This window comes from Trichechus manatus, unplaced genomic scaffold, assembly GCF_000243295.1.
Source record: "Trichechus manatus latirostris isolate Lorelei unplaced genomic scaffold, TriManLat1.0 scaffold00026, whole genome shotgun sequence".
NCBI classification, from domain to species: domain Eukaryota; kingdom Metazoa; phylum Chordata; class Mammalia; order Sirenia; family Trichechidae; genus Trichechus; species Trichechus manatus.
Genome location: NW_004443962.1, coordinates 7,448,628 through 7,474,130, shown reverse-complemented (window position 1 = coordinate 7,474,130; position 25,503 = coordinate 7,448,628). Strand labels below are relative to the sequence as shown.

General features: G+C 43.0%; 1 protein-coding gene across 1 annotated transcript in view; it reads right to left on the bottom strand.

Annotated features, from left to right (window-relative positions):
- HEG1 (heart development protein with EGF like domains 1) overlaps positions 1-25,503 on the bottom strand; it is a 78,305-nt gene that overhangs the window by 40,694 nt on the left and 12,108 nt on the right. The window contains exons 4-11 of the mRNA XM_023728784.1: positions 25,155-25,496; positions 17,543-17,782; positions 15,472-16,824; positions 12,896-13,012; positions 11,951-12,070; positions 6,249-6,352; positions 3,540-3,598; positions 3,144-3,304 (exon numbers count right to left, since the gene is read on the bottom strand). Of these exons, the coding sequence (XP_023584552.1) occupies positions 3,144-3,304; positions 3,540-3,598; positions 6,249-6,352; positions 11,951-12,070; positions 12,896-13,012; positions 15,472-16,824; positions 17,543-17,782; positions 25,155-25,496 (2,496 nt within the window). The remainder of the gene's footprint in view (positions 1-3,143; positions 3,305-3,539; positions 3,599-6,248; positions 6,353-11,950; positions 12,071-12,895; positions 13,013-15,471; positions 16,825-17,542; positions 17,783-25,154; positions 25,497-25,503) is intronic.

The following is a 25,503-nucleotide window of genomic DNA, read 5'->3' as shown; positions in this document are numbered from 1 at the left end:
CTACTGTTTCATGAGAAACTATTTGTTCTGTAAGCCTTCACCTGAAGTACAATAAAATATTTAAAAAAAAAAAAAAAAAGCAACGATGTCCCCTTGAGGACTAAGGGCGCCTGATTCAAGCCATGGTGTTCTTCAATCACCTCATATGCACTCGAAAGCTGGACAATGAATAAGGAAGACCGAAGAAGAACTGATGTATATATTTGAATTATGGTGTTGACAGAGAATACCGAATATACCATGGACTTCCAGAAGAACAAACAAATCTGTCTTGGAAGAAGTACAGCTAGAATGCTCCTTAGCAGCTAGGATGGCAAGACTTTGTCTCATGTATTTTGGACACGTTACCAGGAGGGACCAGTCCCTGCAGAAGGACATCAGGCTTCGCAAAGTAGAACGTCAGTGAAAAAGAGGAAGACCCTCAACGACATGGACTGACACAGTGGCTGCAACAATGGGCTCAAACAGAACAATTCTGAGGATGGCAGGACTGGGCAGTGTTTCGTTCTGTTGTACACAGGGTCGCTATGAGTCAGAAGTGACTCCATGGCACCTAACATGTGTGTATATATATATCCTATTGGTTCCATTTCTCTAGAGGACTCTGACTGATACATAGATCTTAACACTCTAGAAAACTGCCCTCCCTCAGGCAGGGTCAGGTGACGTAAACTGACACAAAGGGCTCCTTGCGGGCACTGGGTTCCCAGCACCCTCCTCTTCCATGAGTCCTGAGAGCTTGGGCCAGGCTGGCAGCCTGGTCATAGGGAGGTGAGTTTAGGACACAATTTTAGTTCTCACTGCTGTATTTCCTGTCTTTATCAGTGGAAGAGGGTGTGCTTAATCAGAACCCCATTTGTATGCGTGATAGAATTTCCTTTGTTTATTGTGAAAAGTTTGTATTAAAGGAAAATTGCACCAGGCAAACATGGAGAAGCTGGCACCAGAGAGGAACTGAACCTCTACAATCCCCCGTCTAAACTCTCTGAAGCTTTAGCCGTTGTCAAGCCGTAATATGAAGAGATATTCTAGGGCAAAAAGCTATAGGCCCTTCTAGGCCAGCCACAGCCATGTTCAACAGCCAGCCTGAGCCCCTGGACAGATTAGCGATTTTCTGGAAGCCGATACAGCGTTTTTCCTCCATCCTCACTATTAACCTAGCCTGCTAGCAGATATTCATCACTCTGCTCAACCAGCCTCCTTCACACGGAAGCAGATTCATGTAAAAGCAGGGAGAACTGGCCTTGCCTCTACAACAGAGAAGGAGTTGCTCTCCTAAAAATTCATAAATCCATCAAATGGAGCCAAGTATAATGCCATTTTCATGTTAAGTCTGCTGATGTGATTTTTCTGCATCCACAATTCCCATGCTCTTTCCTGGGCATAACATCCGCCAAAAGGTCAGACAATGAGAACTTATATAAATCTAAGACTGAGACACTCCACTGGGGATTTCCAGACTCTAGATCTCTGGTGACGATCAGAGCTGTGTTCTCTGGAAGGCAAGGAAGTGGATATTTTGTGAATTACAGAGGAAAAACCTGCCTTTCCAATGGTAGTTTCCAGAGTGGCCCAGCGCTGCCCACATGTCAGAACAACCCAGGTGTTACAACCTGACAGCTACCGCCAGTCAGACCCACCTCTCCACCCTGCCAAAGGTTAGCAAGAGACCAAGCTGGGTCTGGAAAACCTGGACAAGACCCGGGAGTACAACAGGGGAGGGAGATGCACACTGCCAATATGGGGGGCTGCCTTTGTTCTCCAGGGCTCTGAAAGGAGAGGTAAAGAATGGGGACCCTAGACCTTGAGAAAGGAAGACAGGACCTTTCCTGTAAGCCACATCCAAGCAGTCAGAAGAATTGGGGGTAAGAGAGTGGCAGGGCTGTTATGAGCAGGATCTTATAAGTCCAAATATCTGGCTACTACATTTGCAAGGCATGAATGCATTTTAATGGGGACAAAATGTAACCTGCTACAATGCTGACCACATAGAAATTATTCGATGGACTCCCTGGATGGTGTAAATGGTTAACACACTTGGCTGCTAACCAAAAAGTGGTCAGTTTGAGTAGTCTATAAATATTTAGTGAATTGAATGCCACCCTTCCTATCTTGCTGGGGAGGCAAAAGGGGTATCCTTGAATCCTTGGTGAGAGAATCAAAAAGTAAAAACGAAGAGCTCTTGCCTCAGTGTTGGGAGCACAATATTATGGTGCCTGAACGTTTTACCTAATTCCCTAATTGTTGCTGAATCATATCAACTTCAACTGTAGAAAGTTTGACTCTTTTTTTCACATTAATAACCAGCCGTCACATGGGCCACACTACCACCTGTATCCCAGATGTGAAATGTTAATACCCAGCTCCCAAGCTCTGCAACTCACAGTCCCCTCCAGGAAAGCCCTTGGGCCAGCAGTTACAGAAGCCTGACCCATGGGCATGCCCTAGATCTACCAGAAGGCTAGAGAACCAAAAATCTGATTCCTACAACTTAGGGCTAGCATCTGGATGCCAGACGGGAAGGGTTAGGCTGATTGCCCACTGTTTGCCAGCCCTAGTTTTATAGTAAAATGAGTAGCTAGAGCTGCTTTGTTCACTTATGATAAGGCAGCAGGCACAGGCCCCTTTGCAAGGAAGCACTTTTGACTCTAGGGCAGCGTTTTCCCCATCCCAGCAATGACAACCTCCTTCTAAGCCCTAGATCTTCCCTGTGAACTTGTCTCTAACCCCTTTCTTCATTGGCCTCACTCTAGAGTCACTGTAGAAGCTTTTGACCAAACAGATGAAGCAAAAACAAGAAAAGGAAAACCATCATTCACGGCACCACTGTGAGCATTCTGGCTTACGTTCTCCGGTTGCTTCTGTGCGTTTATAATTTGCAAATAATAAATATAGTAATACCGTACATACCAAGGACCAGGCGTCTTCAAGGCTATGTGTACAGGAGTGTGTGTGTATGTTTGTGTGCGTGTGCACAAAGGTGTGTAATACGGAAGCCTTTGGCTTAACACCTACTTCAAAGATAGGTTCTGGAATGAGCTTTCTCAGGCCTGAGCCCTGAATGCCTCTTAGGTCTATGAATGCTATCTTAGGTCTATGCCTAGTTGTATGAGCGGGGTCCTCCCAGAGGGTATCTCTCTTACCTCTAAAGATCCGCCTTTGAGATCCCAGGAGCTGGCAGACCTCAGCAGAGGGCCTGCAGGAGTTGACACACTTCTGTATCCTGTCGGCCAGGTCAAACAGCGTCACGTTGGAGGCCAGGGAAAAGGTGGTTTGCAGTGAGAGCGCCACCGTGCTGGACTCCCTATGGGCAAAGTTTGTAGGTTTTTAGTTTTTCAAAATGACAGGGCTTTTGGAAAATCCCCGTCATCTCCATTCTCCAGTGAGGGAATGGAAGAACATGAAGGTCGAGTGACCTTGGCATTGGGTCACCCACTGGCTTGGTCAAAACAGGGCCCAGTGTGTTGTTATCAGCCATGTTAGAATATCTTCCCCTTTCTATGGACTGGTTCACAAGCAAATGTAATTCTGTTACTTACCTAGAAGCATGAACTGTGGATCGTGTATAACCAGGTAACGTTGAAAAACACACATTTAACTGAAAAAAGAACAGGTTTGTCGTTAACTGGGAATTAGACAAAAGCCTTGGACCTAGAACCAATTTCCTATTTCTATGACAAAAGAGACATTTTCCAGCCATCAAGTTATCAGCGGGCAGCTTTCCACAGAAGTGGTGGCCCTTTTTTGTTTCCTCTTACAAGCATTTCTGCTCTTATTCTGTTGTTCCATGAGCACAAAGGGAGAGAAGCAGATAGTAAAATCAGTGGGGGCAATCTTGGCAGGAAATGATGTTCAGAACAGCACCCTTGGATGCAAAACATCTTCAAAGGAGCGGATTCTCCTCTAAGACCCAGGGTTTCAAAAAGCTCAGAGGCAACTGTTTATTTGGACTTTGCATAGTGAATGAGCCTCATTGAAAAGGCTTGTGTCCTTTCAGCTACCGCCAGCCTGGTGGGCCCTACCCAGACCCCTCATAATCTACAATGAGTTGATCTAACTCGAAGATAGGTCTTCTCCAAAAAGGGAAATTACATTACGCGGGTCAAGAGCACTTTTGTTGGGAACAAATTAAGGATGACTCTCCGTGTGTCTGCCTTATGCCTTCAGAGAGGGCAGAAAATTCTTCCACAACATAAAGTATCATGCCTGCTTCCCCACTTCTTCCACAGTAGGGGCTGGGGATTCCTTCTGTGAAGCAGAGGGGTCCATACTGTGTACAAGGCAGACCCACCTGTCTTAAAAGCCCATGTCTCAGACAGATCTCACTCTTCAGAAGGGACATTCAAACACAGCACAATATCAAACCCTTCCTGGCTTTGCATTACGTTGATTTTATATTCCGATAGGCAATGGCATATTATTTTATTATGACAGTAAAACCTGTAAAACCCAGAACTTGTGCAAGGTGGAAACCTGTCAGAGAAGGAAAGCCCCAATATTTTCCACTAATAGAGAGCGACAGAAAGTTGGTAAGATGGCACCCTGTCAAAGGTGGAAAACTTGGGAGATCCAGAAAAACAAGGCAGTTCTGTCGTGTTTCGGCTCTCACAGGTTTCACTGTATTATGTTCACTTTTTCCCCAGGTATTGGTGAAGCAGAATGACATCTGGGGAAAGGCCATTTGAGTCATTTCCCCAGTCACTGCCTAAATCTTCACTATCTCTTGGGGGTGTGGAGGTCACATCACCATATAGTATACGCTGAAACTGGGCAAAAATGAACAAGTTAGCACTGTGTGATATGAAGAACTGCGCCTCTCTGCACAGGGTCCTAAAGCCCTGTACTGCCTTAGAAGGAACTATCTACCCACAGCACAAGCACGCTGTGGCGAAGACACAAGGAAGAGCACTATGTGTAACGTCAGAAGACGTAAGCTTAAAACTCTGCTCTGTGTCAACTCGGCCATTGTCACTAATATTCCAGAACCTCCAGTTTTCTCATCTGTAAAAGAGTTTGGCAACACCTCTTACAAGAGAGAAGCACTGGCATAGTGCCTGTCACAGAGCAGATACTCAGTAGATCGAGAATCAGAACTTGAATCTATATCTTACACTAATAAAATCCATAGTCAACAATATCCTCCTAGAATTCTTGGCTAGTATACTAACTCTAGTGGTTAAGAACTCAGTTGCTAACCAAAAGGTTGGCAGTTCGAATCCATCAGCCGCTACTTGGAAACCCTATGGGGCAGTTCTCCTCTGTCCTATAGGGTCAGTCGGAATTGACTCGACAGCAACGGGTTTGGTTTGGTTTTATACTAACTCTTATCCAGATGAACACGGAAACCTGAAATCAGAAATCAATCAATCTCTAAAACTTATTTTAATGGAAAATTTCAGTTTTCTGAACACCAAATCTTAGACTCAGGTAGCAATGGAGAAGCTGAATTTACTAACTGAGCTTCATTTTCATCTCATCTTCTTTCCTCTCCATTTTTCTTTTCTTCTGACAAAAAGTAGGCAAAGAAGGAAAGAAGAAGAATCAAAGGCCCCTGTATATTCTAAGCCGTGAATTTTCAAATCCTGGATGACCAGGATTAACAGGATTAATACTCCTTGACATTCCCTGGAGGAAAAAGGGTGTTATTCTTCTTAATCTCCAAAGTACAGAGAAAAAGTCACACAGCTTGTCAACTGCAGATAGGATGTTAGGATTATCTGGGTCTTTCCTAGGAGCCCAGGGGGTGCAGTTGTTAAGCGCTCGGCTGCTAACCAAAAGGTCGGCGGTTCGAACCCAACAGCTGCTTCTCGGGAGAAAGACGTGGCAGTCTGCTCTTGTAAAGAGTACAGGCTTAGAAACCCTGTGGGGGCAGTTCTACTCTGTCCTTTGGGGTCACTATGAGTTGGAATCAACTCAATGACAATGGGTTTTGGTTTTTTGGGGGGTCTTTCCTCTTCCTAACAGCTCTTATTGGTACATGTCACCTATATGTCTCTGACTACAAATTTGTACATGGAAAAGAAACACTAGTGTGCAGATAAAAAGACTGCAAATGGGACACATGGAAGAAATATATCTACTGGGCTCCTCTAGTACTCAATACACCTCTTCTGAGAGACTTTTTACTTTACCATGAAGTTATCTTCCAAATATGATAGATACGAACAGCCCAGGAGGTTCCCAACTCTGAATAAAATCTGTTTTAGTAAACAAAAAATTAGCTCAAAGACCCCCTTCAGGAAACTTACCAGTTTGGTGATCTCGTTTTCAACTTCACGTAGGTCTGAATGTTTTTCCACAGTAGTGTTGAGAAAAGTTTTCTTTAATTTAAACTCTGTCACAAAGGTTCTAACTGAAAATGAAAACATAACCTGTTAGACCACATGATGCACTGACCTACTGAAGGCTATGTTTTTGTAAATCTCTGGGCTGTCCATCTTTCATCCAGATTGACCTCATGGGACAATCTCTGTGCATTTCTTTGTTCTTGAGGGTGGAAACCGCCTCTCCCTCTTCTGGGTTCCCTCCGCAGCAGAGTGAGCATCTACTGAACTGAACTGAAGGCTTAGACTGAGTAAACCTTTGGATGAGAGACTCCAAGGAACTTCTGGTGGGCTTGCACATAACAGATACTCAATAAAGCTGACAAAGAAGAAAGATGAGCTGCTCTAAATATAGTCCAAGAAGAAGGGGAGGAAGATATGGCACTAGATACTAAAATGTGTCAGGCCTGCCAAAGCGTTAGAGGAACGTTCCTGTTCTCTGAGGTCCTTTACCAAGTTTACCCCTCAACTTCAAAGGGCTACTTCAGTTTTCTCTTCTCATTAGAGCTATCCCCATCCCTCTTGCTCAGAGGAAATAGCTTCCAAGTGCCAAAGTTAGCATTCAAACCCATGTGTGTTTATCTTCAAAGCTCTTCTTTGCCCACCACACCCTGTGTCCCCAGAGGAATCAGATGACAACCAAGGGGTTACAGAGAAAGGTGTCAAACATTGGCAGCACACTCCAGGTGCTGCCAGACTCCATGATCATAAGCCACATAATAAAAACAACTCATAGTGAAGATACTGTGGGTTCAGAAATGAAAGAAAGCAGCTCTGTTTTCAAGACCCATTTCACTTTTAAAATAAAATTGTAGTTAACATCAGTTTGTGCTGATTGGGTCTGAGGGAAACGGGACTTACAAATGGGCAGGCAACCAAAAAATGAGTACAGCCTGCTTTATAGCTAGCTCTTATCTCTCTTTATATTAAATTCTTATCTTTCCCTATGGAGGGAGAGAAGGACCCTTCCTAGCCATTCCACCCCCCAAAACAAAAACAAAAACCAGAAGCCTATGAAGCTGCTCTTTCACAGAAAGCTTGCATGCTGAATTAAGAAAAGGGCCGATGATGAGCCAGGGTAAACGCTGAACATCTTATACTTGCTGTCTAAAGCCCTTAATCCTTATTTAACATCTTTTTGCTTGTTCTACAGTTCAGCGAAGCCAGCTGCTTAGGACTCTTTCTGAGCAGCAGGGAGCTCTTTGAAAACATTCTTGGCCAAATGAAAGCATTCCAGCATGCTCTAATTTGCATGTTCCTGTGATGTTTATGAACAATGAAGCTAAATGACTTGAAAAGGGAAAGATGATTGTTAACACAATAGAATTGCTCTCCTCTGGATCTGAGCTACCTGTAGGACACTCAACACACAGGCTTCCAGAACAGTCACCCCACTCCTTATCTTCATATTTCATAGGGCCACGCGTGTCAAGGGTTATACCCAGACTCTATATAGAAAGGCACATATTGCAGCCCCTGAAACTAGTGGCCTGAGATAATCTTCAAACCTTAAACCAAAAATATCCCCTGAAGTCTTCTTTAAACCAAACAAGAGTTTAGCTTAAGTAGTAAAGAATGTATGCCTTATAACAAAGGCGTATTTCTTTATTAAGAAAATGTTCTGCATCCCACTTGGGTGAGTGGCATCTGAGGTCTTAAAAGCTTGTGAGTAGCCATCTAAGATGCATCAATTGGTCCCAATTCACCTGGGAGCAAAGGAGAATGAAGAACACCAAAAACACAAGGAAAATATTAGGCCAAGAGACTAAAGGTCCACATAAACCAGAGACTCTACCAGCCTGAGATCAGAAGAACTAGATGGTGCCCGGCTACCACCAATGACCGCCCTGACAGGGAACACAATAGTCCCAAATAGAATGGAAGAACAGTGTGGAGCAGAACTCAAATTCTAGTAAAAAGACCATACTTAACAACAGTCTGACAGAGACTGGAGGAACCCCCGAAACTATGGCCCCCAGTTAACCCAGAACTAAAACCATTCCCGAAGCCTACTCTTTAGACACAGATTAGACAGGACTATAAAACAAAGAATAATGTGTAAGGAGTGTGCTTCTTAGTTCAATCAGAGACACAAGACCAAATAGGCGGCTCCTGTCTGTAGGCAGGATGAGAAGGCAGAAAGGGACAGGAACTGGTTGAATGGACACAGGGAACCCAGGGTGGAAAGGGGGAGTGTGCTGTCACATTGTGGGGATTGCAATTAATGTCACAAAACAATATATGTATAAATTTTTTGTATGAGAAATTAACTTGAGTCATAAATTTCACCTAAAGCACAATAAAAAAAAAAAAAAGAATGTTTGCCTTGAGCATTGTGCTCTTTTAAGAACTATCTCAAAAAACAAACCAAACCCGCTGCCATCAATTCCGACTCATAGAGACCCTACAAGACACAGAAGAGCTGCCCCACAGGTTTCCAAGGAGTGGCTGGTGGATTCGAACTGCCAACTTTTTGGTTAGTAGCCTGAGCTCTTAACTACTGCACCACCAGGGCTCCAAGAAGTGTCTACATGGGATCAAATTGACAACAACAACTTGAAAGATTAGATAGAAACTTAGGGGGCAGTGAGTTTATGTTAATGGGGGAGGGATAACTCAGAAAAGGAGGGTGAGAATTGTTGCACAGTTTGAAGACTGTAATCAATGTTACTGAATTGTACACGTAGAAATTGTTGAATTGATGTATACGCCACTGTGTATATTCTCAACAACAAAATAAATTACTAAAAAAGAAAGAAAATTTAAAAAAAAAAAGAAATGCACATATTGTAAATGTTAAGCACACAGATCTCATCTGAATCATGAGAGAGGATGGTGCCAAGTAAACATGGTCTCGGATTTCATTATGAATATAAAGATAGCATCATACAGTCTTCTTCTAACCCATTCATGCCTACAGTTATATCATCTGGCTTTAAGTCAAATTTTTACTTCAAATTTAATTATGGGTACCCATATGTTATCTAAAATTATTTTTTAGAAAGATCCATAATTATTACTTTGTATTCACAGTAGTTGGTTGTTTTCATTGCTTTTAATTCTGGTCCAAGAGGCTGAAGAATAATGTTAAATGTTACCACACATCTGGAGAGCCCTTTACCATTTTCAAATCTTGCTCAAATAATTATTTTATGTGATCTTCACAAAAATGCTCAGTGGGAAGCACAGCAGATGGTAATCTGATTTTACAGATGAGGAAACCGAGGCTCAGGTGAAGTAGGTGGGGCACCTGGAGCTGGAAGCCAGGCATTGAGTCCTGGGCAAGTGTAACTTTCCACAGTGTTTCAAAACAAAATCATTTCCATCTCCTCCGCTCCTGAGTGAACCCAAAATTCCTGGTTTATTTCTTATTGGGTGTGCCTAAGTGGAGTAGGTTATCTAAATGCAGATAAGTTATTAGAATATAAGGAATTCTTGATTTTGACTGATGATTATATTTCTAGATTTTTTTTTAATAATGCTTTGTCACTATCCTTATATTTTAATCCGTTTTCAGATTTCTAGTTATTCTAGTAATGTTCCGACCTTCTTAAAAAGTCTGATGATCCCTTTAGCCCTACAGGTAATAGAAATTCATACAGATAACACTTTGAAAAGATACAGACATTTGGCTCCTCAAAAAAAATTTACTGAGTGCTCTTTTTTTTTTTTTTTTTTTACATACTATTAAAAATTTTTTGTCTGGAGCAAGGGAAAAAGAAGAAAACCAAAGACACAAGGGAAAACTTAGTCCAAATGACTAATGGAGCACAACTACCACGGCCTCCACCAGACCGAGTCCAGTACAACTAGATGGGGCCCGGCTACCACCACTGACTGCTCTGACAGGGATCACAATAGAGGGTCCCGGACAGAGCTGGAGAAAAATGTAGAACAAAATTCAAACTCACAAAAAAAGACCAGACTTACTGGTCTTACAGAGACTGGAGAAACTCTGAGAGTATGGGCACCGGACATACTTTTAATTCAGTACTGAAGTCACTCCTGAGGTTCGCCCTTTAGCCAAAGATTAGACAGTCTCATAAAATAAAATGAGACTATATGGGCACACCAGGGGCAAGGACGAGAAGGCAGGAGAGGACATGCAGGCTGGTAATGGGGAACCCAAGGTCGAGAAAGGGAGATTGTTGACACATCGCAGGGTTGGCAACCAATGTCACCAAATAATATGTGTATTAATTGTTTAATGAGAAACTAATTTGCTCTGTAAACCTTCATCTGAAGTACAATAAAAAAATAATAGAGGTGAAAAAAAATCTTTATTTACAATTTAGTACCTGCAAAGAGTATATGTAATATCACTATAAATTATGAAGTATAATAATAATAATTTAAGAACCAGGTGAACCTACCATCTAATTTTGGACCAGAACATTATCATAGTTTCAAAGCCCCTGTCTGTTCCTCAGAAAGTCCTATGCCTTGCCTCTCTCTCACTCCAAGGTTACTATCCTGTTTGTTATTCTCATGCTTAAAAAAGGAAAATTAGTGTTACCAAATACATATAGTTGGAATCAACTCGACAGCAAGTGGTTTTTTTTAAACCAAACCAGTTGTTGTCGAGTTGACTCTGACTTATGGCGACCCCATGTGTGTCACAGCTGGACTGCGCCCCATAGTGGTTTTTTTGTTTAATTTTTTTTTTTTTAACTGAACACTTATTGCGTCTAAAATATCACACCGGGAAATATAAGGTGATTCAAATATGAGTCACTTTACCCGACAGTTTCCTTATCCAGCTTAGATAACTCTATGTTTTTCATTTCTGAGTTCTTCAATGAGTTATGTATTGAACTCAGCACTCTCATTGGGTTGTACCCTCAATGCAAGAAAGCTCTTATGATTAATGCATTAGTGTAGAAGAGAAAAAACTGTGGGCTGGAAATCACGCCTCTCATCAGCCAGGTGGATAAGCTTAGCCACTTAGCATCACACTTCCTCAGGGCTTTAGCTTTCATTTGGTTTGTCTGTTTGCCTTTTAACTTGTAAAGTGGAGATTATACTTAAAATCAACTAGCTTCAAAGTTACAGATTAGGGAACAAAGTATGACAAATTATGTGGTACAGTTACAGCAGCAGCTTTGTAAAAACGCGTCTGCCTGTGGATGAGAGCATGAAGATCATTTTTAGAAATGAAAAGAATGTGTGAAGTGGTAGGACAATCAAGGTTTTATTGTCTTTTCTCCTTCTAATTTTTTTTTTTTTTTAACGAGCTGTTAGAATATCCTTTTGATAAATTTTTTCCTAACTGCAGGGTGGAATGGTTAAGCAAATCACGGAATGAACAAGGATGGCATATCATGAAGTTATTAAGATGTTTGTATACTATTTTTAATAGCATGGGGAAATGTTTAAGATACCAAGTGTGTACATATACCTTAGGATTTCAGCTATGTAAAAATATAATGCACACCAAAAATGACAGCAAAGTAAAATGCTATCTGTGAGTGAGGGAATTACAGGAAATGTCCTCCACTTCCCTCCATACTCCTTAAGTTTTTACAGTGGACAAATATTGATTCTGATTAGGAATAAAAACAGTAAATGTTATTTTGTAAAATACATTGTGGTGCAAAATAAAATCCAACATAGAGTAACTCTCTTACCCAAATTGCATATTCCTTTTTCCAACTGGTACCCAACTGGGCATTTGCAGGTGAAGGATCCCTGAGTATTGTTGCACGTGGCCAGGGGCGGGCAGGGGTTCAAAACGCATTCATTCACATCTGCAGAGGGGAGGAAACCAGACTGTATGGAATCTGTGGCGCACAGCACAACCATAATCCAGCACGGTCAGCACTTGGTAAGGGCCAAATGGAGCCAGGTACAGTGGAACCAGAGATGAGTAAGACACCATCCTTATCTTCAGGGGGCTGACAGTCTACTGAGGGTGGAGGCAGCCATATAAATCACCAACTATAAATACCCATTGCCTTCGACTCGATTCTGACTCATAGTAACCCTAACGGACAGAGTAGAACTGCCTCCTAGGGTTTCCAAGGCTGTAATCTTTACGGAAGCAGACCTGCCACACATCTTTCTCCCATGGAGCAATGGGTGGGTTTGAACTGCTGGCCTTTCGGTTGGTTAGCAGCCGAGCACTTAACCACTGTGCCACCAAGGCTCCTTGACTATAAATACAAGGCAGAATTTGGAAGTATGGGGAAAGGAGCAGATTTTGATGGAGGGAGAGATTTAAAGACTGTTTATGTAACATCTGGACTAAGACTGGAAGGACTTTAATAAGCAGAGGGAGGGGGCATTCTAGGCCAGGGGCAGGAGGGCGTAGGGGTCTTTGGGGAGCTGCAGGTGGTCTAGTATGGCTGGAGTATAGAAAACCCACAGAATGGAGCCAAATCATGGGGCTTGTCAGCGCCACGCTACAGTGTCTGACATTATCCTGCAGAGAACACATAATCATGCTAATTCTCAGTGAAGCAGAGCATTAATTAGAAAATCTTATTTCCCTAAATTCTGGAGGACAATGGCGCTCACTGAGTATCTCAGTGGGATACTGTAGTGGAGACCGCTGGACATTACTTGGCTCTTACCCACACTGCAGTCATCCCCCTGCCAGGAAGGTGAGCACACACACCGGTACCCACGGCTGGAGGCATCAGCAATGCAGGTCCCATCATGAAGACAAGGGTTTGAGGCACAGCTGTTGACTGAAAACACATTCCAGGAATAAGGCAGTTAATCACACAGGAAATGCGAAGGCAGCTCTAGGTGGGTATTTAGTACTCCCAGCTATTATGTGATTCTTGCTTATTCTGTTTACTTACCCTGAAAGGCCACACTACTAAAATATGACGGGCCCCCGAGAGGTGCGGAAGACAGGTGCTGTGGGCCTGGGCACTGGTCCTAGTTTGTGTACACATACAAGTGTGAGACCACTGGATCTCTGAATGTAAGATCTGGTTCACATCTAAACACTGCTCACAGGTCCCCCTCGGTTCAGGATCGATGATCATACTGCCTTTGTGATACTCAGGAAATTCTGTTTTAATTGACAACAGCAACTCAGACGGTTTGATGGGAAGCCTAGGGGGCAGTGAGTTGAAGATAATGGTGATGGAGTATTTGGAAAAGGACAGTGAGAATAGCAGCACAACTGGAAGAATGTAATCAATGTCACTGAATTGTACATGTAGAAACTTTTGAAATAGTGTAACTTTGGCTATGTATATTTTCACCAAAAAAAGGTCCTCCAAGGTTGAGAAGGTAGAGTGTTGACATGTCATGGGGTTGTTAACCAATGTCATGAAACAATATCTGTACCGATGGTTTAATGAGAAACTATTTGTTCTGTAAACCTTCACCTAAAGTACAATAAAAAGAAAATTCTGCTTGAATCAGTGCCAATTTCAAACATGTTAAGGGGAGAAAAGCATGCTTGATGAAGCCACCCTCCCTGCTGCAATTGTGCAAGTTTGTGTGCCCACGTGCACAGACTTTATCAAAACCACAGCATCCTTTATCCAAAAACTCCCAAAATTTAACTGGGCCTCCACGTGTTGTGCAATCAGTCAGAAAAATGATCTGACTGGAGCACTCCAATTGCCCTCTCTCTTCACGTAATATAAAAACCAGCCCTACCAGAATCCATTCAGGCCCTAACGATACACACGCTTCGACGTCATCTTGGACTCCCAGCCCCCGAGGGCAGTAAGCACAACGCTCTGCTTTGTTGTGTGTAACCGGCAGTGCCAGGCTCCGGGGGCTTATAGTACCGGCTTCCGACACTGACTTAGAAAAGCTGAAACCCACAACATACCTCCATCGTCTGCAAGGAGCAAACCAGTGGTGGAACAAAAAGTCAAGAGCTCGAACTCCAAAACGATAACCCCAAGAAACAAAAGCCTAAATCCAAAGATGGTGTTGCTATTCTGCATTGCTATCTTAACTATTACCTAAAAACACCTATATACACATGAACACTGTCACAAAGAATACATTACCATACTCGCCTATTGTTATCATTGTAATGACTTGTGAACTGCATTCCATCACCCTCCTGAAGGGAGCCTTGGGAAGTACGCTCTGGTACTGGAATATGTTTGGCCTCTGGAAATGAAGCCTTGTGTGCTCTGAAGCAGGGTTCCCAAATTTCCCTGGAGAACGATCCACCTTTCCTTTCCCAGAGGTCCTTGGGTCACTGGTACAAAGGGGGGTACTGATGCTTCAAGAATTCTGTGGCTGGCGGCGGGTGGTGGTTTTGACCTCCCATCCTCCAAATCCCACAGGTTGATCATGCTGGACAGGCTGAGACTGTGTCAGTAACTGAGTCCCTGCTCCAGTCACTACAAAGCATTTCTCTTCTTTCCTTCCTGGTCTGGACAAGCCAAAAAGATAACCTTGAACATGACATCAAAAGATATATTATCCCGCTTCCTTCTATCTTTTCTTAAATGGTAAAGAATCATTTGGATGCTTTATTTTCCTTGCACCAGCTACTTTAACATGAATATAAAGGTAACCTCAAGTGCAATGTCTAGGAGCCCTGACCACGCAGTCACTGTGGAAAAAGGTTAGTTCATTGGACAGGTTTATTGGACATGCCCCCCTCCAGCCCCGCCATTTCAACTAGCAACATTACCTTAGGGAGACACAGCAGCTCGGGCTTCCTCTGGATCCAGGGAAGTCTCCCTGGTGAATAGGGCAGTCTGCTGACTGGCTCAGAAGCCCTGGGCACTGATCTGGGAGCAAGCCAACTCAGCCTCTGTCCCAGAGAGGCCACCTAAAGCTTCTTTACTTTGGTCTCCCACCTCTAATCCCACACTGCTGCCCCTCTCTGACCTTGGAAGAGTGAAAGTTATGCTTGAAAGCTCTCGCGATCACAGAGCATTAAAAGCTACAACCGTGCTACCTACTAACGTTCCACAAACCAATGCACCCTCCCCTCTTCAGGAAGAATTATGTAACTCGGGCGAGAAGAGTAGGCCCACCGTGACATTATTTCATGGTTTAAGTGCTTCAACAGGAAGCATTTTACATCACAAAATAGACACGTACTATTTCCAGTACTAGCCATGTCCGCACATTCACATGAATCTTGAGCCCTGTGCAGCTCTCAGTGCTTGATGGGGCCTCCCTGTCAATATGTGCTTATGAGACTGAGTTTTACCTGAGGCTGGAGAAGACAATGCCGTTGGTGACGGTGTGCTGCCCTGAGCAGGGAAGGTGGTAGATTTATGAGTCAATACTTCAGCAGTAGAAACACCTGTGGTTTGAGAAGAAGCAGATGTTCTGGAGAAATGTGAAGCTGGGCTGTGCTCTTCTGTAACGCCAAGACTTGCAGCCAAGTCTCTTGCTGATGTGGGTGCGCTGGTCAGAGGAATCAATTTGGTGGTAGCATCTATATGAACCTGAGTCCTTTTTGTGGTGACAGCACCCTGTGTTGAGATTTGTGGCACTAGGACCTCAGGACTGGTTGGCGAGAACTGTTCCCCAGCCGTAGTCTGTACTATTGTGGCACCACTCATCAGAGCCACTGTGCTTGATGGGAGGCTGCCAGTGGTCACAGGGGGATGAGAGGTCTTGAGGGTGGTGGCTCTCAGAGCTGGAGAAACTTGGGCTAAGCTGGTGCTCATGGCTGGAAGGGTTTGCTCAGTGGAGGACTCTGTTAAGGCTGGGGGCAAAGGGACTTCCGAAGGAGAGCTCGTTGTTACAGCTTCAGTGGACACTGTTGGCAAAGATACTAGGCTTGGTGACTCTGTCTCCGTGATGACTTTCTCCTGGTATGGGTCACTCTGGTTCTTAGGGTCTTCTGTTTGACTACTATGGAGCACTGCTATGGATGATGCCATTGTCCATGTCCAAAGAGAAGTCCCAGAAGTCTCCCTTGCCCTGGGAAGGACAGGGGTAGAAGATGAACGTGGTAAGGTTGTTTGTGAGACAGAAGATGGGGCAGGAGTAGACGGTGCAAGGGTAGATGCCATCAAGGAGACTGGTAAAGGTGAAGGTGAGGAAGACAAAAACACATCCGAGGTAGACTTCAGTGGAGGAGCAGAGGCCCTGGTTGATGGTAGGGTTGATGAGAACAATTGGTGGGACTGTGACACTGAGGGCAGAGGCAAAGGTGGCCCTGATGGAGAAGATGAGTCACCAACAGATCCAGCATCCACATCCAGAAGAACCAAAGTATTTGTCACGTTAATGGTGGGCATGTAGGATGGAGGGTTGGCAGTACGCATAACCGGTGACTCAGTGGAAGGCTGAGCATATTCCCCATCATAGGATGAGGCATTACTTCTTTCAGTCTGAGCATGAGAAGAGGAAGAATACTCTAAATGTGAAGAGTTAGAGATCTTGATATAAGAGGTTGAACTCTCCCTTAAGTCCATGTTGTCTGTAATGGACAGTAATGCCCGTTCTCCTTTGGTGAAAGTAGATGAAGCATAAGTGCGGTCTGTGTGGTCACTGGAAGTCCTCTGTTCCATATCTGTGCCATTCAATTGACCGTAACTAATTCCAGTGACTGCAAAGGGAAAAACTAAAGTTAGGTCAACTAAACAAATACAAAATATAAAATAGACTTTCAATGTCCTTTCCATGAACATAAGTGGGGTGAAACACTTTCTTGGGAGGTGGTTTTTCAATGGCGAGCACTCTGATCAGGGACAGTGTGGGAAGGCAGAAGGGTCAATGTCTGCTCTGAGGATATTTACTCATCCTGTGAGGAACAGTGATGGCAGCAATGGAAATGGTAATAAAGGAGAAGTGGAGGCTAGAAGCCTAAGAATAGGGAATAGGTCCAAATTGCTTCCATGTGCCTTTTTTGATAAAAGCTCTTAAGACCCCAAACAGAACAACTGTTATGCCTAAATGGAAAAGGAAAACCCTCCCAACTTTCCATTAAGTATAATGAAATATTTCTTTCCCAGGAGGTTGGCTTTAGCCACAAAGTGGCTGGTCTCCTTTATTTTAAGTAGACATCATCCCAAATGCCTAGGCAAGTGTGTATGTGTGTGTAGAGGGTGGGGAGGACCAGGCTGGGGAGGGCTGTTCATCTTCTTAATGGGGGAGAACCCAGAAAGTTCCCTCCTTGAAGAGCTTGAAAGGTATGTTCTAGGTTGACAGAAAACTGAATCCTTCTAGGACTGTAAGTAAATGGACAGATGAGCTGAAGGGATGTGGAAAAAGAGATTCTGCTGCAGACCCAGTACCCCCGAGGACATGTAAGGCAGCCAGTGAACCTGAGACGAAGTCTGTGTCCTTGGTCACGTCCAGGTGCCGTGTGGCACTCTCCGTTTCTCTGAGCACCGAGGCAGAGCTCCCCACTTCTCCAGGAGCCGTGCTCCCGTTGGTAAGAGATCGCAGTGTCCGCTCTCCAGCTCCAGTGAAAGTAGCTGATGTGTGTGGGCTGTGAGGGTGAGAACCAGAAGTCTTTTCCTGTGGGTCTGAACTGCCTCCCAGTTCATGGCTGCCTTCAATGGCTGAAAGAAGATTGAAAAAAAGGAATGGCTGATAAATACAGGGATTAGTGTTGTCGTTAGCTGCTGTTGAGTCAGCTCCCGACTCACGGCGACGCCATGCACAGCAGAACAAAACACTGTGTGATCCACAGGGTTTTCATTGGCTGATTTTCAGAAGTAGATCACCAGGCCTTTCTTCCTAGTCTGTCTAATTCTGGATGCTTCACTGAAATCTGTTCATCATCATAGCAACACACAAGCCTCCACCGACAGACAGGTGGTGGCTGTGTATGGGGTGCATTGGCTGGGAATTGAACCCAGGTCTCCTGCATGGCAGGTGAGAATTCTGCCACTGAACCACCACAGCCCTCAAATACAGGAACAGAGCAACACTATTGTACACGAAATTGAGTCTCAGGAATAAGCCCCACTTCCTGGAAATGAAAGCCAAAAGCCTCCCTATGCTATCTCAGGGTCTTTATCTGAGACTGACAATGTGGAAAACGAAAGTAAGTGTTCTTACAAATGCGTAGCAGTGACTAAAACCTCAAGAGGAACTATGGATGAGCATATCTGTTCAGGTGACCCGGATTTATGGGAAGGCTTATTACTTCAGTGAAGGGGATCAATACCGTATTTCTGCTCAGTGATACATAATAAATACAGTTTATGTCAGGAAAATTGGTGGTGGAGGCTGAGGGGGGAGAGTGGCGGGCAAAAGACTAACCGCCCTACTGGGGCTTTAGACCTTCTGAGAAGGCCCAGGAGGGAGGCACGCGTCACTCAGAAGGCTTTCCCCTCTTGGTATAACCTGCAGCACAGGAATTAACATGGGGCCTCTCATTCTATCGTGTTATCTCTTTGCCTTCACGCCGCAGTGAGCAACGGCATTGTGGTTGGAGGTTAAAGGTTCTTTGTTTATTATTTTTTTAATGCATTTGTTCTATTTTATTGATGGGGATGGGAGAGGGACAAGAGACATGTGAATATATATTCTTTCCTTCCCTCTTTGAGTACACTTCATGCTCTAAGCTTAAAGAATCTTAGAACAAAAAGGGATCATAGATGATCAAATAAACCCCTCTTTTCAGATACCTATGAGGAAACTGGGGCCCAATCCCTTCTTGGCCTAAATGCTTCACAATCTGGCTCTGAGAAAACAGGCTCCTTTCTAGATTCTTATTCCCATTCCCAGCCCAGGCTAGCCCTTAACATCCTATGGACACAATCTGATGGAAAATCAGTGTAAAGGTGAGTTGCCAGTAAGATTATGATAGGCTTGAGTTCACTCACAGGCAGGACTGAGAGTGGGGACAGGGATGTACAGTGACCTAGAGCAGCACTGAGAAAGCCAGGGACTGGAGAGAGATGACTGGATCCAGGCTGAAGGGCTCCAGACCTATGAAAAGTCCACAGGAGGGGCTGAAGAGTTCAGTGTATCTAAGCGCAATGTCTCCGGGCAAAGAGAAAAAGGTCTCGGCTAGGGAAATCTTAAAAACCCCTGGTAAATTAAATCCAGGCCAACAACCACGTCAGGGTCACAGACTTCACCAAGTGGAGACCCACGCCCTGAAACAGGCACTGTATCTGAACCCAAAACAGGAACGAATAGTGGGCGCTGAAGCTGGATTGCAGAATCAGTCAGCTCTGGCCGATTTGGAAGAAACAAGATAAAGCATTGAGATGTTTCAGGAGTGAGGCTCTTCCTTATCTTGCTCTTTATAATTGAATTGCAAGATCCACTTACGTTGGAATCACATTTTCCAGATTAACCAACTGAGCTTGAACTTCAGAGAGAAAGGGGACTGAAGAGATATAAAAGGGAAAGGCCACGGGATCCCAGCTCTTGGTCTGAGAAGGTAAAATTCTGAGCCCCGCAGTGGCGAGGGTGGAATATGACTCCTTTGGTTTAGGAGGCAGATACTGTGTTTTCCATGCACAGACAGAGAAGAGCATAAATATCCTCCACCCATGTGTGGTCATTCTTTCAGGATAAGCACATGCTTTTCCACTTCATAAGAGTGATAATAAATGACAATTTTCCTCATCAATTAGGATTCCACACAGGGGGATTGGAGCTATTGTTATTAGTGGTGGAGAAGCAAGAATTTAAGCCCATGATAACTTTAAATGATAAGTTAATGGATTTTTGCTTTAATCAACATATGCTTTACATTGATAAGCCTGCTTAGAATTGTTTTTTTTCTAATTACTTTAAGTAAACACATTATTAAAAGGGAACATTAAAGGTTTCTCAAATAGATAAACTGGACTCATCAAAATTCAAAACATTGTGCTGCAAATGATACCATCAAAAACGTAAAATAATAATAATAACCCATGGAATGAAAGAAAATATCTGCAAATTATGTATCCGATAAAGGACTATATTCCGGATACTAGTCCTTTGTTAGACATATAATTTGCAGATGTTTTCTTTCATTCTGTGGATTATTTTTTGGATCTTCTAGTATCCAGAATACAGGAACCCTGGCGGCGCAGTGGTTAAGAGCCATGGCTGCCAACCAAAAGGTTGGCAGTTCAAATCCACCAGCAGCTCCTTGGAAACCCTACGGCGTAGTTTTACTCTGTCCTATTGGGTCTCTGTGAGTTGTAATCAACTTGACAGCAACGGGTTTGTTTTTTTTAAAATCTAGAATAGACACTTTTACAACTAAATAATGAAATGACAATCCAGTTAAAAAACAAAGGGCTTGAATAGACATTTCCAAAGAAGAGATACAAAAATCTACAAGCACATGAAAAGATGCTCTAGATTAGACACTGTTGTGTTGTTAGGTGCTGTTGTTAGAACGAAACACTGCTTGGTCCTGCACTATCATCACAATCGCTGCTATGTTTGAGCCTATTGTTGCAGCCACTGTGTCAATCCATCTCATTGAGGGTCTTCCTCTTTTTCACCGACCCTCTACTTTACCAAGCATGATGTCTTTCTCCAGGGACTGGTCCCTCCTGATGATGTGTCCAAAGTAAGCAAGATGAAGTCTTGCCATCCTTGCTTCTAAATAGCATTCTGGCTGTACTTCTTCTGAGACAGATTTGTTTGTTCTTCTGGCAGTCCATGGTATATTCAATATTCTTGGCCAACATCATAATTCAAAGGCATCAATTCTTCTTCCATCTTCCTTATTCAGCTTTCACATACATATGAGGCAATTGAAAATACCACGGCTTGGGTCAGGTGCACCTTAGTCCTAAAAATGACATCTTTGCTTTTCAAGACTTTATAAGAGGTCTTTTGCAGCAGATTTGCCCAATGCAATATGTCATTTTATTTCTTGACTGCTGCATCCATGAGCGTTGACTGTGGATCCAAGTAAAATGAAAACCTTGACACTTTCAGTCTTTTCTCCGTTTATCATGATGTTGCTTATTGGTCCATTTGTGAAGATTTTTGTTTCGTTTATGTTGAGATGTAATTTATACTGAAGGCTGTAGTCATTGATCTTCATCAGTAAGTGCTTCAAGTCGTCTTCGTTTAAGCAAGCAAGGCTGTGTCGTCTGCATATCACAGGTTGTATAGAGCCTTCCTCCAATCCTGATGCTGCGATCTTCTTCATACAGTCTGGCTTCTCAGATTATTTGCTCAGCATACTGATTGAATAATTATGGTGAAAGGATATAACCATGATTTTAAACCACGCAGTATCCCCTTGTTCTATCTGATCAACTGTCTCTTGGTCTATATACAGGTTCTGCATGAGCACAATTAAGCGTTCTGCAATTTCCATTCTTTGCAATGTTATCCATAATTTGCTATGATTCACACAGTTGAATGCCCTTGCATAGTCAACAAAACACGGGTAAACATCTTTCTGGTATTCTCTGCTTTCAGCCAAGATTCATCTAACATCAGCAATGATATCCCTCGTTCCACATCCTCTTCTGAATCTGGCTTGAACTTCTGGCAGTTCCCTGTTGATGTACCACTGCAACCGCTTTTGAAAGATCTTCAGCAAAATTTTACTCGCATGTGATATTAATGATATTGTTCGATAATTGCCACAGTCTGTTGGATTACCTTTCTTTGGAATGGGCACAAATATGGACCTCTTCCAGTCAGTTGGCCAGGTACCTGTCTTCCAAATTTCTTGGCATAGACAAGTGAGCGTTTCCAGCACTGCATCCGTTTGATGAAAACATCTCAATTGGTGTTCCGTCAATTCCTGGAGTTTTGCTAACTGCCAATGCGAAAAGACATCCAGTGAAGCTTGGATGTCTTCCTTCAGTACTGTTGGTTCTTGATCATATGCTACCTCTTCAAATGGTTGACTGTTGACCAATGGTTTTTGGTATAGTGACTTTGTATATTCCTTCCATCTTCTTTTGATGCTTCCTAAACCATTCAATATTTTTCCCATAGAATCCTTCAATATTGCAATTTGAGGCTTGAATTTTTTTTTAGTTCTTTCAGCTTGAGAAATGCCAAGCATCTTCTTCCCTTTTGGTTTTCTAATTCCAGGTCTTTGCACATTTCATTATAATACTTCAGTTTGTCTTCTCGAGCTGCCCCTTGAAATCTTCTGTGCAGCTATTTTATCAGTTTGCTTTAGCTACTCTATGTTCAAGAGCAAGTTTCAGAGTCTCTTCTGACATCCATTTAGGTCTTTCCTTTCTTTTCTGTCTTTTTAATGACGTTTTGCTTTCTTCATGTATGATGTCCTTGATGTCATTCCACAACTCATCTGGTCTTCGATCATTAGTGTTCATTGTGTGAAATCTATTCTTGAGATGGTCTCTAAATTCAGGTGGGATATACTTAAGATCATACTTTGCCTCTCGTGGACGTGTTTTCATTTTCTTCAGCTTTAATTTGAACTTGCATATGAGTAATTGATGGTCTGTTCCATAGTTGGCCCTTGGCCTTATTCTGACTGATGATATTGAGCTTCTCCATTGTCTCTTTCCACAGATGTAGCCGATTTGATTCCTGTGTATTCCATCTGGTGAGGTCCACGTGTACAGTCGCCATTTATGTTGCTGAAAAAAAAGTATTCCCAACGAATAAGTCATTGGTCTTGCAAAATTCTATCATGTGATCTCCAGCATAATTTCCAACACCAAGGCCATATTTTCCAACTGATCCTTCTTCTTTGTTTCACATTCCAATCACCAGCAATTATCAGTCCATCTTGATTGCATGTTTGATCAACTTCAGACTGCAGAATGTGGTAAAAATCTTCAATTTCTTCATCTTTGGCATCAGCAGTTGGTGCGTAAATTTTAATATTAGTTGTATTAACTGGCCTTCCTTCTGGTGTACGGGTATTATCCTATTGCCAACAGCGTTTTACTTCAGGATAGATCTTGAAATGTTCTTTTTGACAATGAACGCAACACCGTTCATCTTCAATTTGCCATTCCTGGCATAGTAGACCTGATTCAAAATGGCCAATACCAGTCCATTTCAGCTCACAAATGCCTAGGATATCAATCTTTCAGCGTTCCATTTCATTTTTGACGACTTCCAGTCTTCATAGATTTGTACTTCATACATTCCACGTTCCGACTATTAATGGACGTTTGCAGCTGTTTCTTCTCATTTTGAGTAGTGCCACATCAGCAAATGAAGGTTCCGAAAGCTTGACTCCATCCATGTCATTAAGGTCAACTCTACTTTGAGGAGGCAGCTCTTCCCCAGTCATATTTTGAGTGTCTTCCAACCTGAGAGGCTCATCTTCCAACACTATATCAGACAATGTTTAGCTGCAATCTATAAGGTTTTCACTGGACAATTTTTTTTTTTTAGAAGTAGATCACCAGGTCCTTCTTTCTAGTCTTCTCAGTCTGGAAGCTCTGCTGAAAACTGTCTACCATAGGGGACCCTGCTGGTATTTGAAATAGCAGTGGTATAGCTTCTCGCATCACAGCAGCACACAAGTCACCACAACACGACAAACTGACAGACGAATGGAGATCAGTCATTTAAAAAATGCAAATCAAAACCTCAGTGAGATACCACTTCATACCCACTGTTGTTCTTAGCTGCCATCAAGTCGGCCTCCAACTCAAGGTGACTCCATGTGCTACACAGTAGAACTGTTACATAGGGTCTTCTTTGCTGTGATCTTTAGGGAAGCAGTTTGCCAGGTCTTTCTTCCACAGAGCAGGAGAGTGGTTTGAACTGCCTACCTTTAGGTTAGCAGCCAATTGATCGCAAACTGCTTGTACCACCCAGGCTCCTTTCATACCCACTAGGATGGCTATAATAAAAAAGATGAACCATAACAAGTGTTGGCAAGGATGTGGAGAAATTGGAACCCTCATACATTGCTGGATGGGGTGTAAAATGGTGCAGCCACTTTGGGAAAAACTTTGGCAGTTTCTCAAAAGGATAAACATAGTTACCATATAACCCAGTAATTCCAAGAGAAATTAGAGCATACATCCACACAAAAATGTGCACCAGAATGTTCACAGCAGCATTATTTACAATAGCCAAAAAGTGGAAACCACCAAAATGTCTATAAATTAACAAAAGGATAAATAAAATATAGCATAATATAGTATATCCATATAATAAAATATTATTCAGCCATAAAAAGAAATGAAGTACTGATACATATTACAATGTGGATGAATCTTAAAAGTATTATGCTAAGTGAAAGAGGCCAGACACAAAAGGCCACATATTGTATGACTCCATTTATATGAAATGTCCACAATAGGAGATCCATAGAGACAGAAGTGATTAGTGGTTCCCAAGGGATGAGGGAGAGGGGAATTGGGAGTGACAGCTAACAGGTACAGGGCTTCTTTCTGCGGTGATAGAAATGTTCTGGAATTAGACAGTGGTGATGGTTATACAACTTTGTGAATATACTAAAACCACTCCTCTGAACTGCATACTTTAAATAGGTGAATTTGTATGGAATTTGGGTTACCTTTCAATAAAGCTGTTTAAAAAAAAAAGAGTGTCCCTTGATGAATGTCCAGACTAGGAGCGAACAACTACTCATAAAAAGGTGTTATTTTCATCTTCCAGGAGCTCTGTGATCAACCAGCTAGAAGAATGACTTGGGAATAATAAAACTAGATGGGCCTGGGCATTATTTCATTAATGCATGGCCTTACTATGCCACAGGGAGTCCCTGAGTGATACAAATAGTTAATGCACTTGGCTGTTAATGGAAAGGTTTGAGGTTCAAGTCCACCTAGAGGCACCTCAGAAGAAAGGACTGGTGATCTACTTCTAAAATTTCAGCCATTGAAAATTCTATGGAGCACAGTTGTACTCTGATACACGTGGGGTCACCATGAGTTGGAGTCAACTCGAAGGCAGCCGATTAGAGGTGCTATGCCAGAAAGATGATAAACATAGTAAGCCCCCTCTCCTCTAGGTGGGGTTCAATTTTATGAAGTGAAAACTCACTTGAACGTTCACCGCGTGATACAGAGGGATCCAGGCTTTCTGAGGAAGACGTAGACAAAGACTCTGTGGATGGCTCAGAGGAATTCCTATCACCCAACGTGCTTCCTTTGGACTGTGGAGCAGAGTCAGAGAACTGGGTCAAAACTGAAGAGTTCACAGCTTCGGGAGATGAAGTCGAGCTTCCTGTCACATTTACAAACATCTCGCTGTTGGTCAAGGACCAGTGTGCGGTGCTCTCTCCACCATCAGTGGATGGCACCGACCTAGACACAGTCTCAGTCTGAGAAACGGAACTTCCATTGTTAGCATCAGAGCTGCTGGGAAGCTGAGGTCTCCCGAAGGCTGTAAG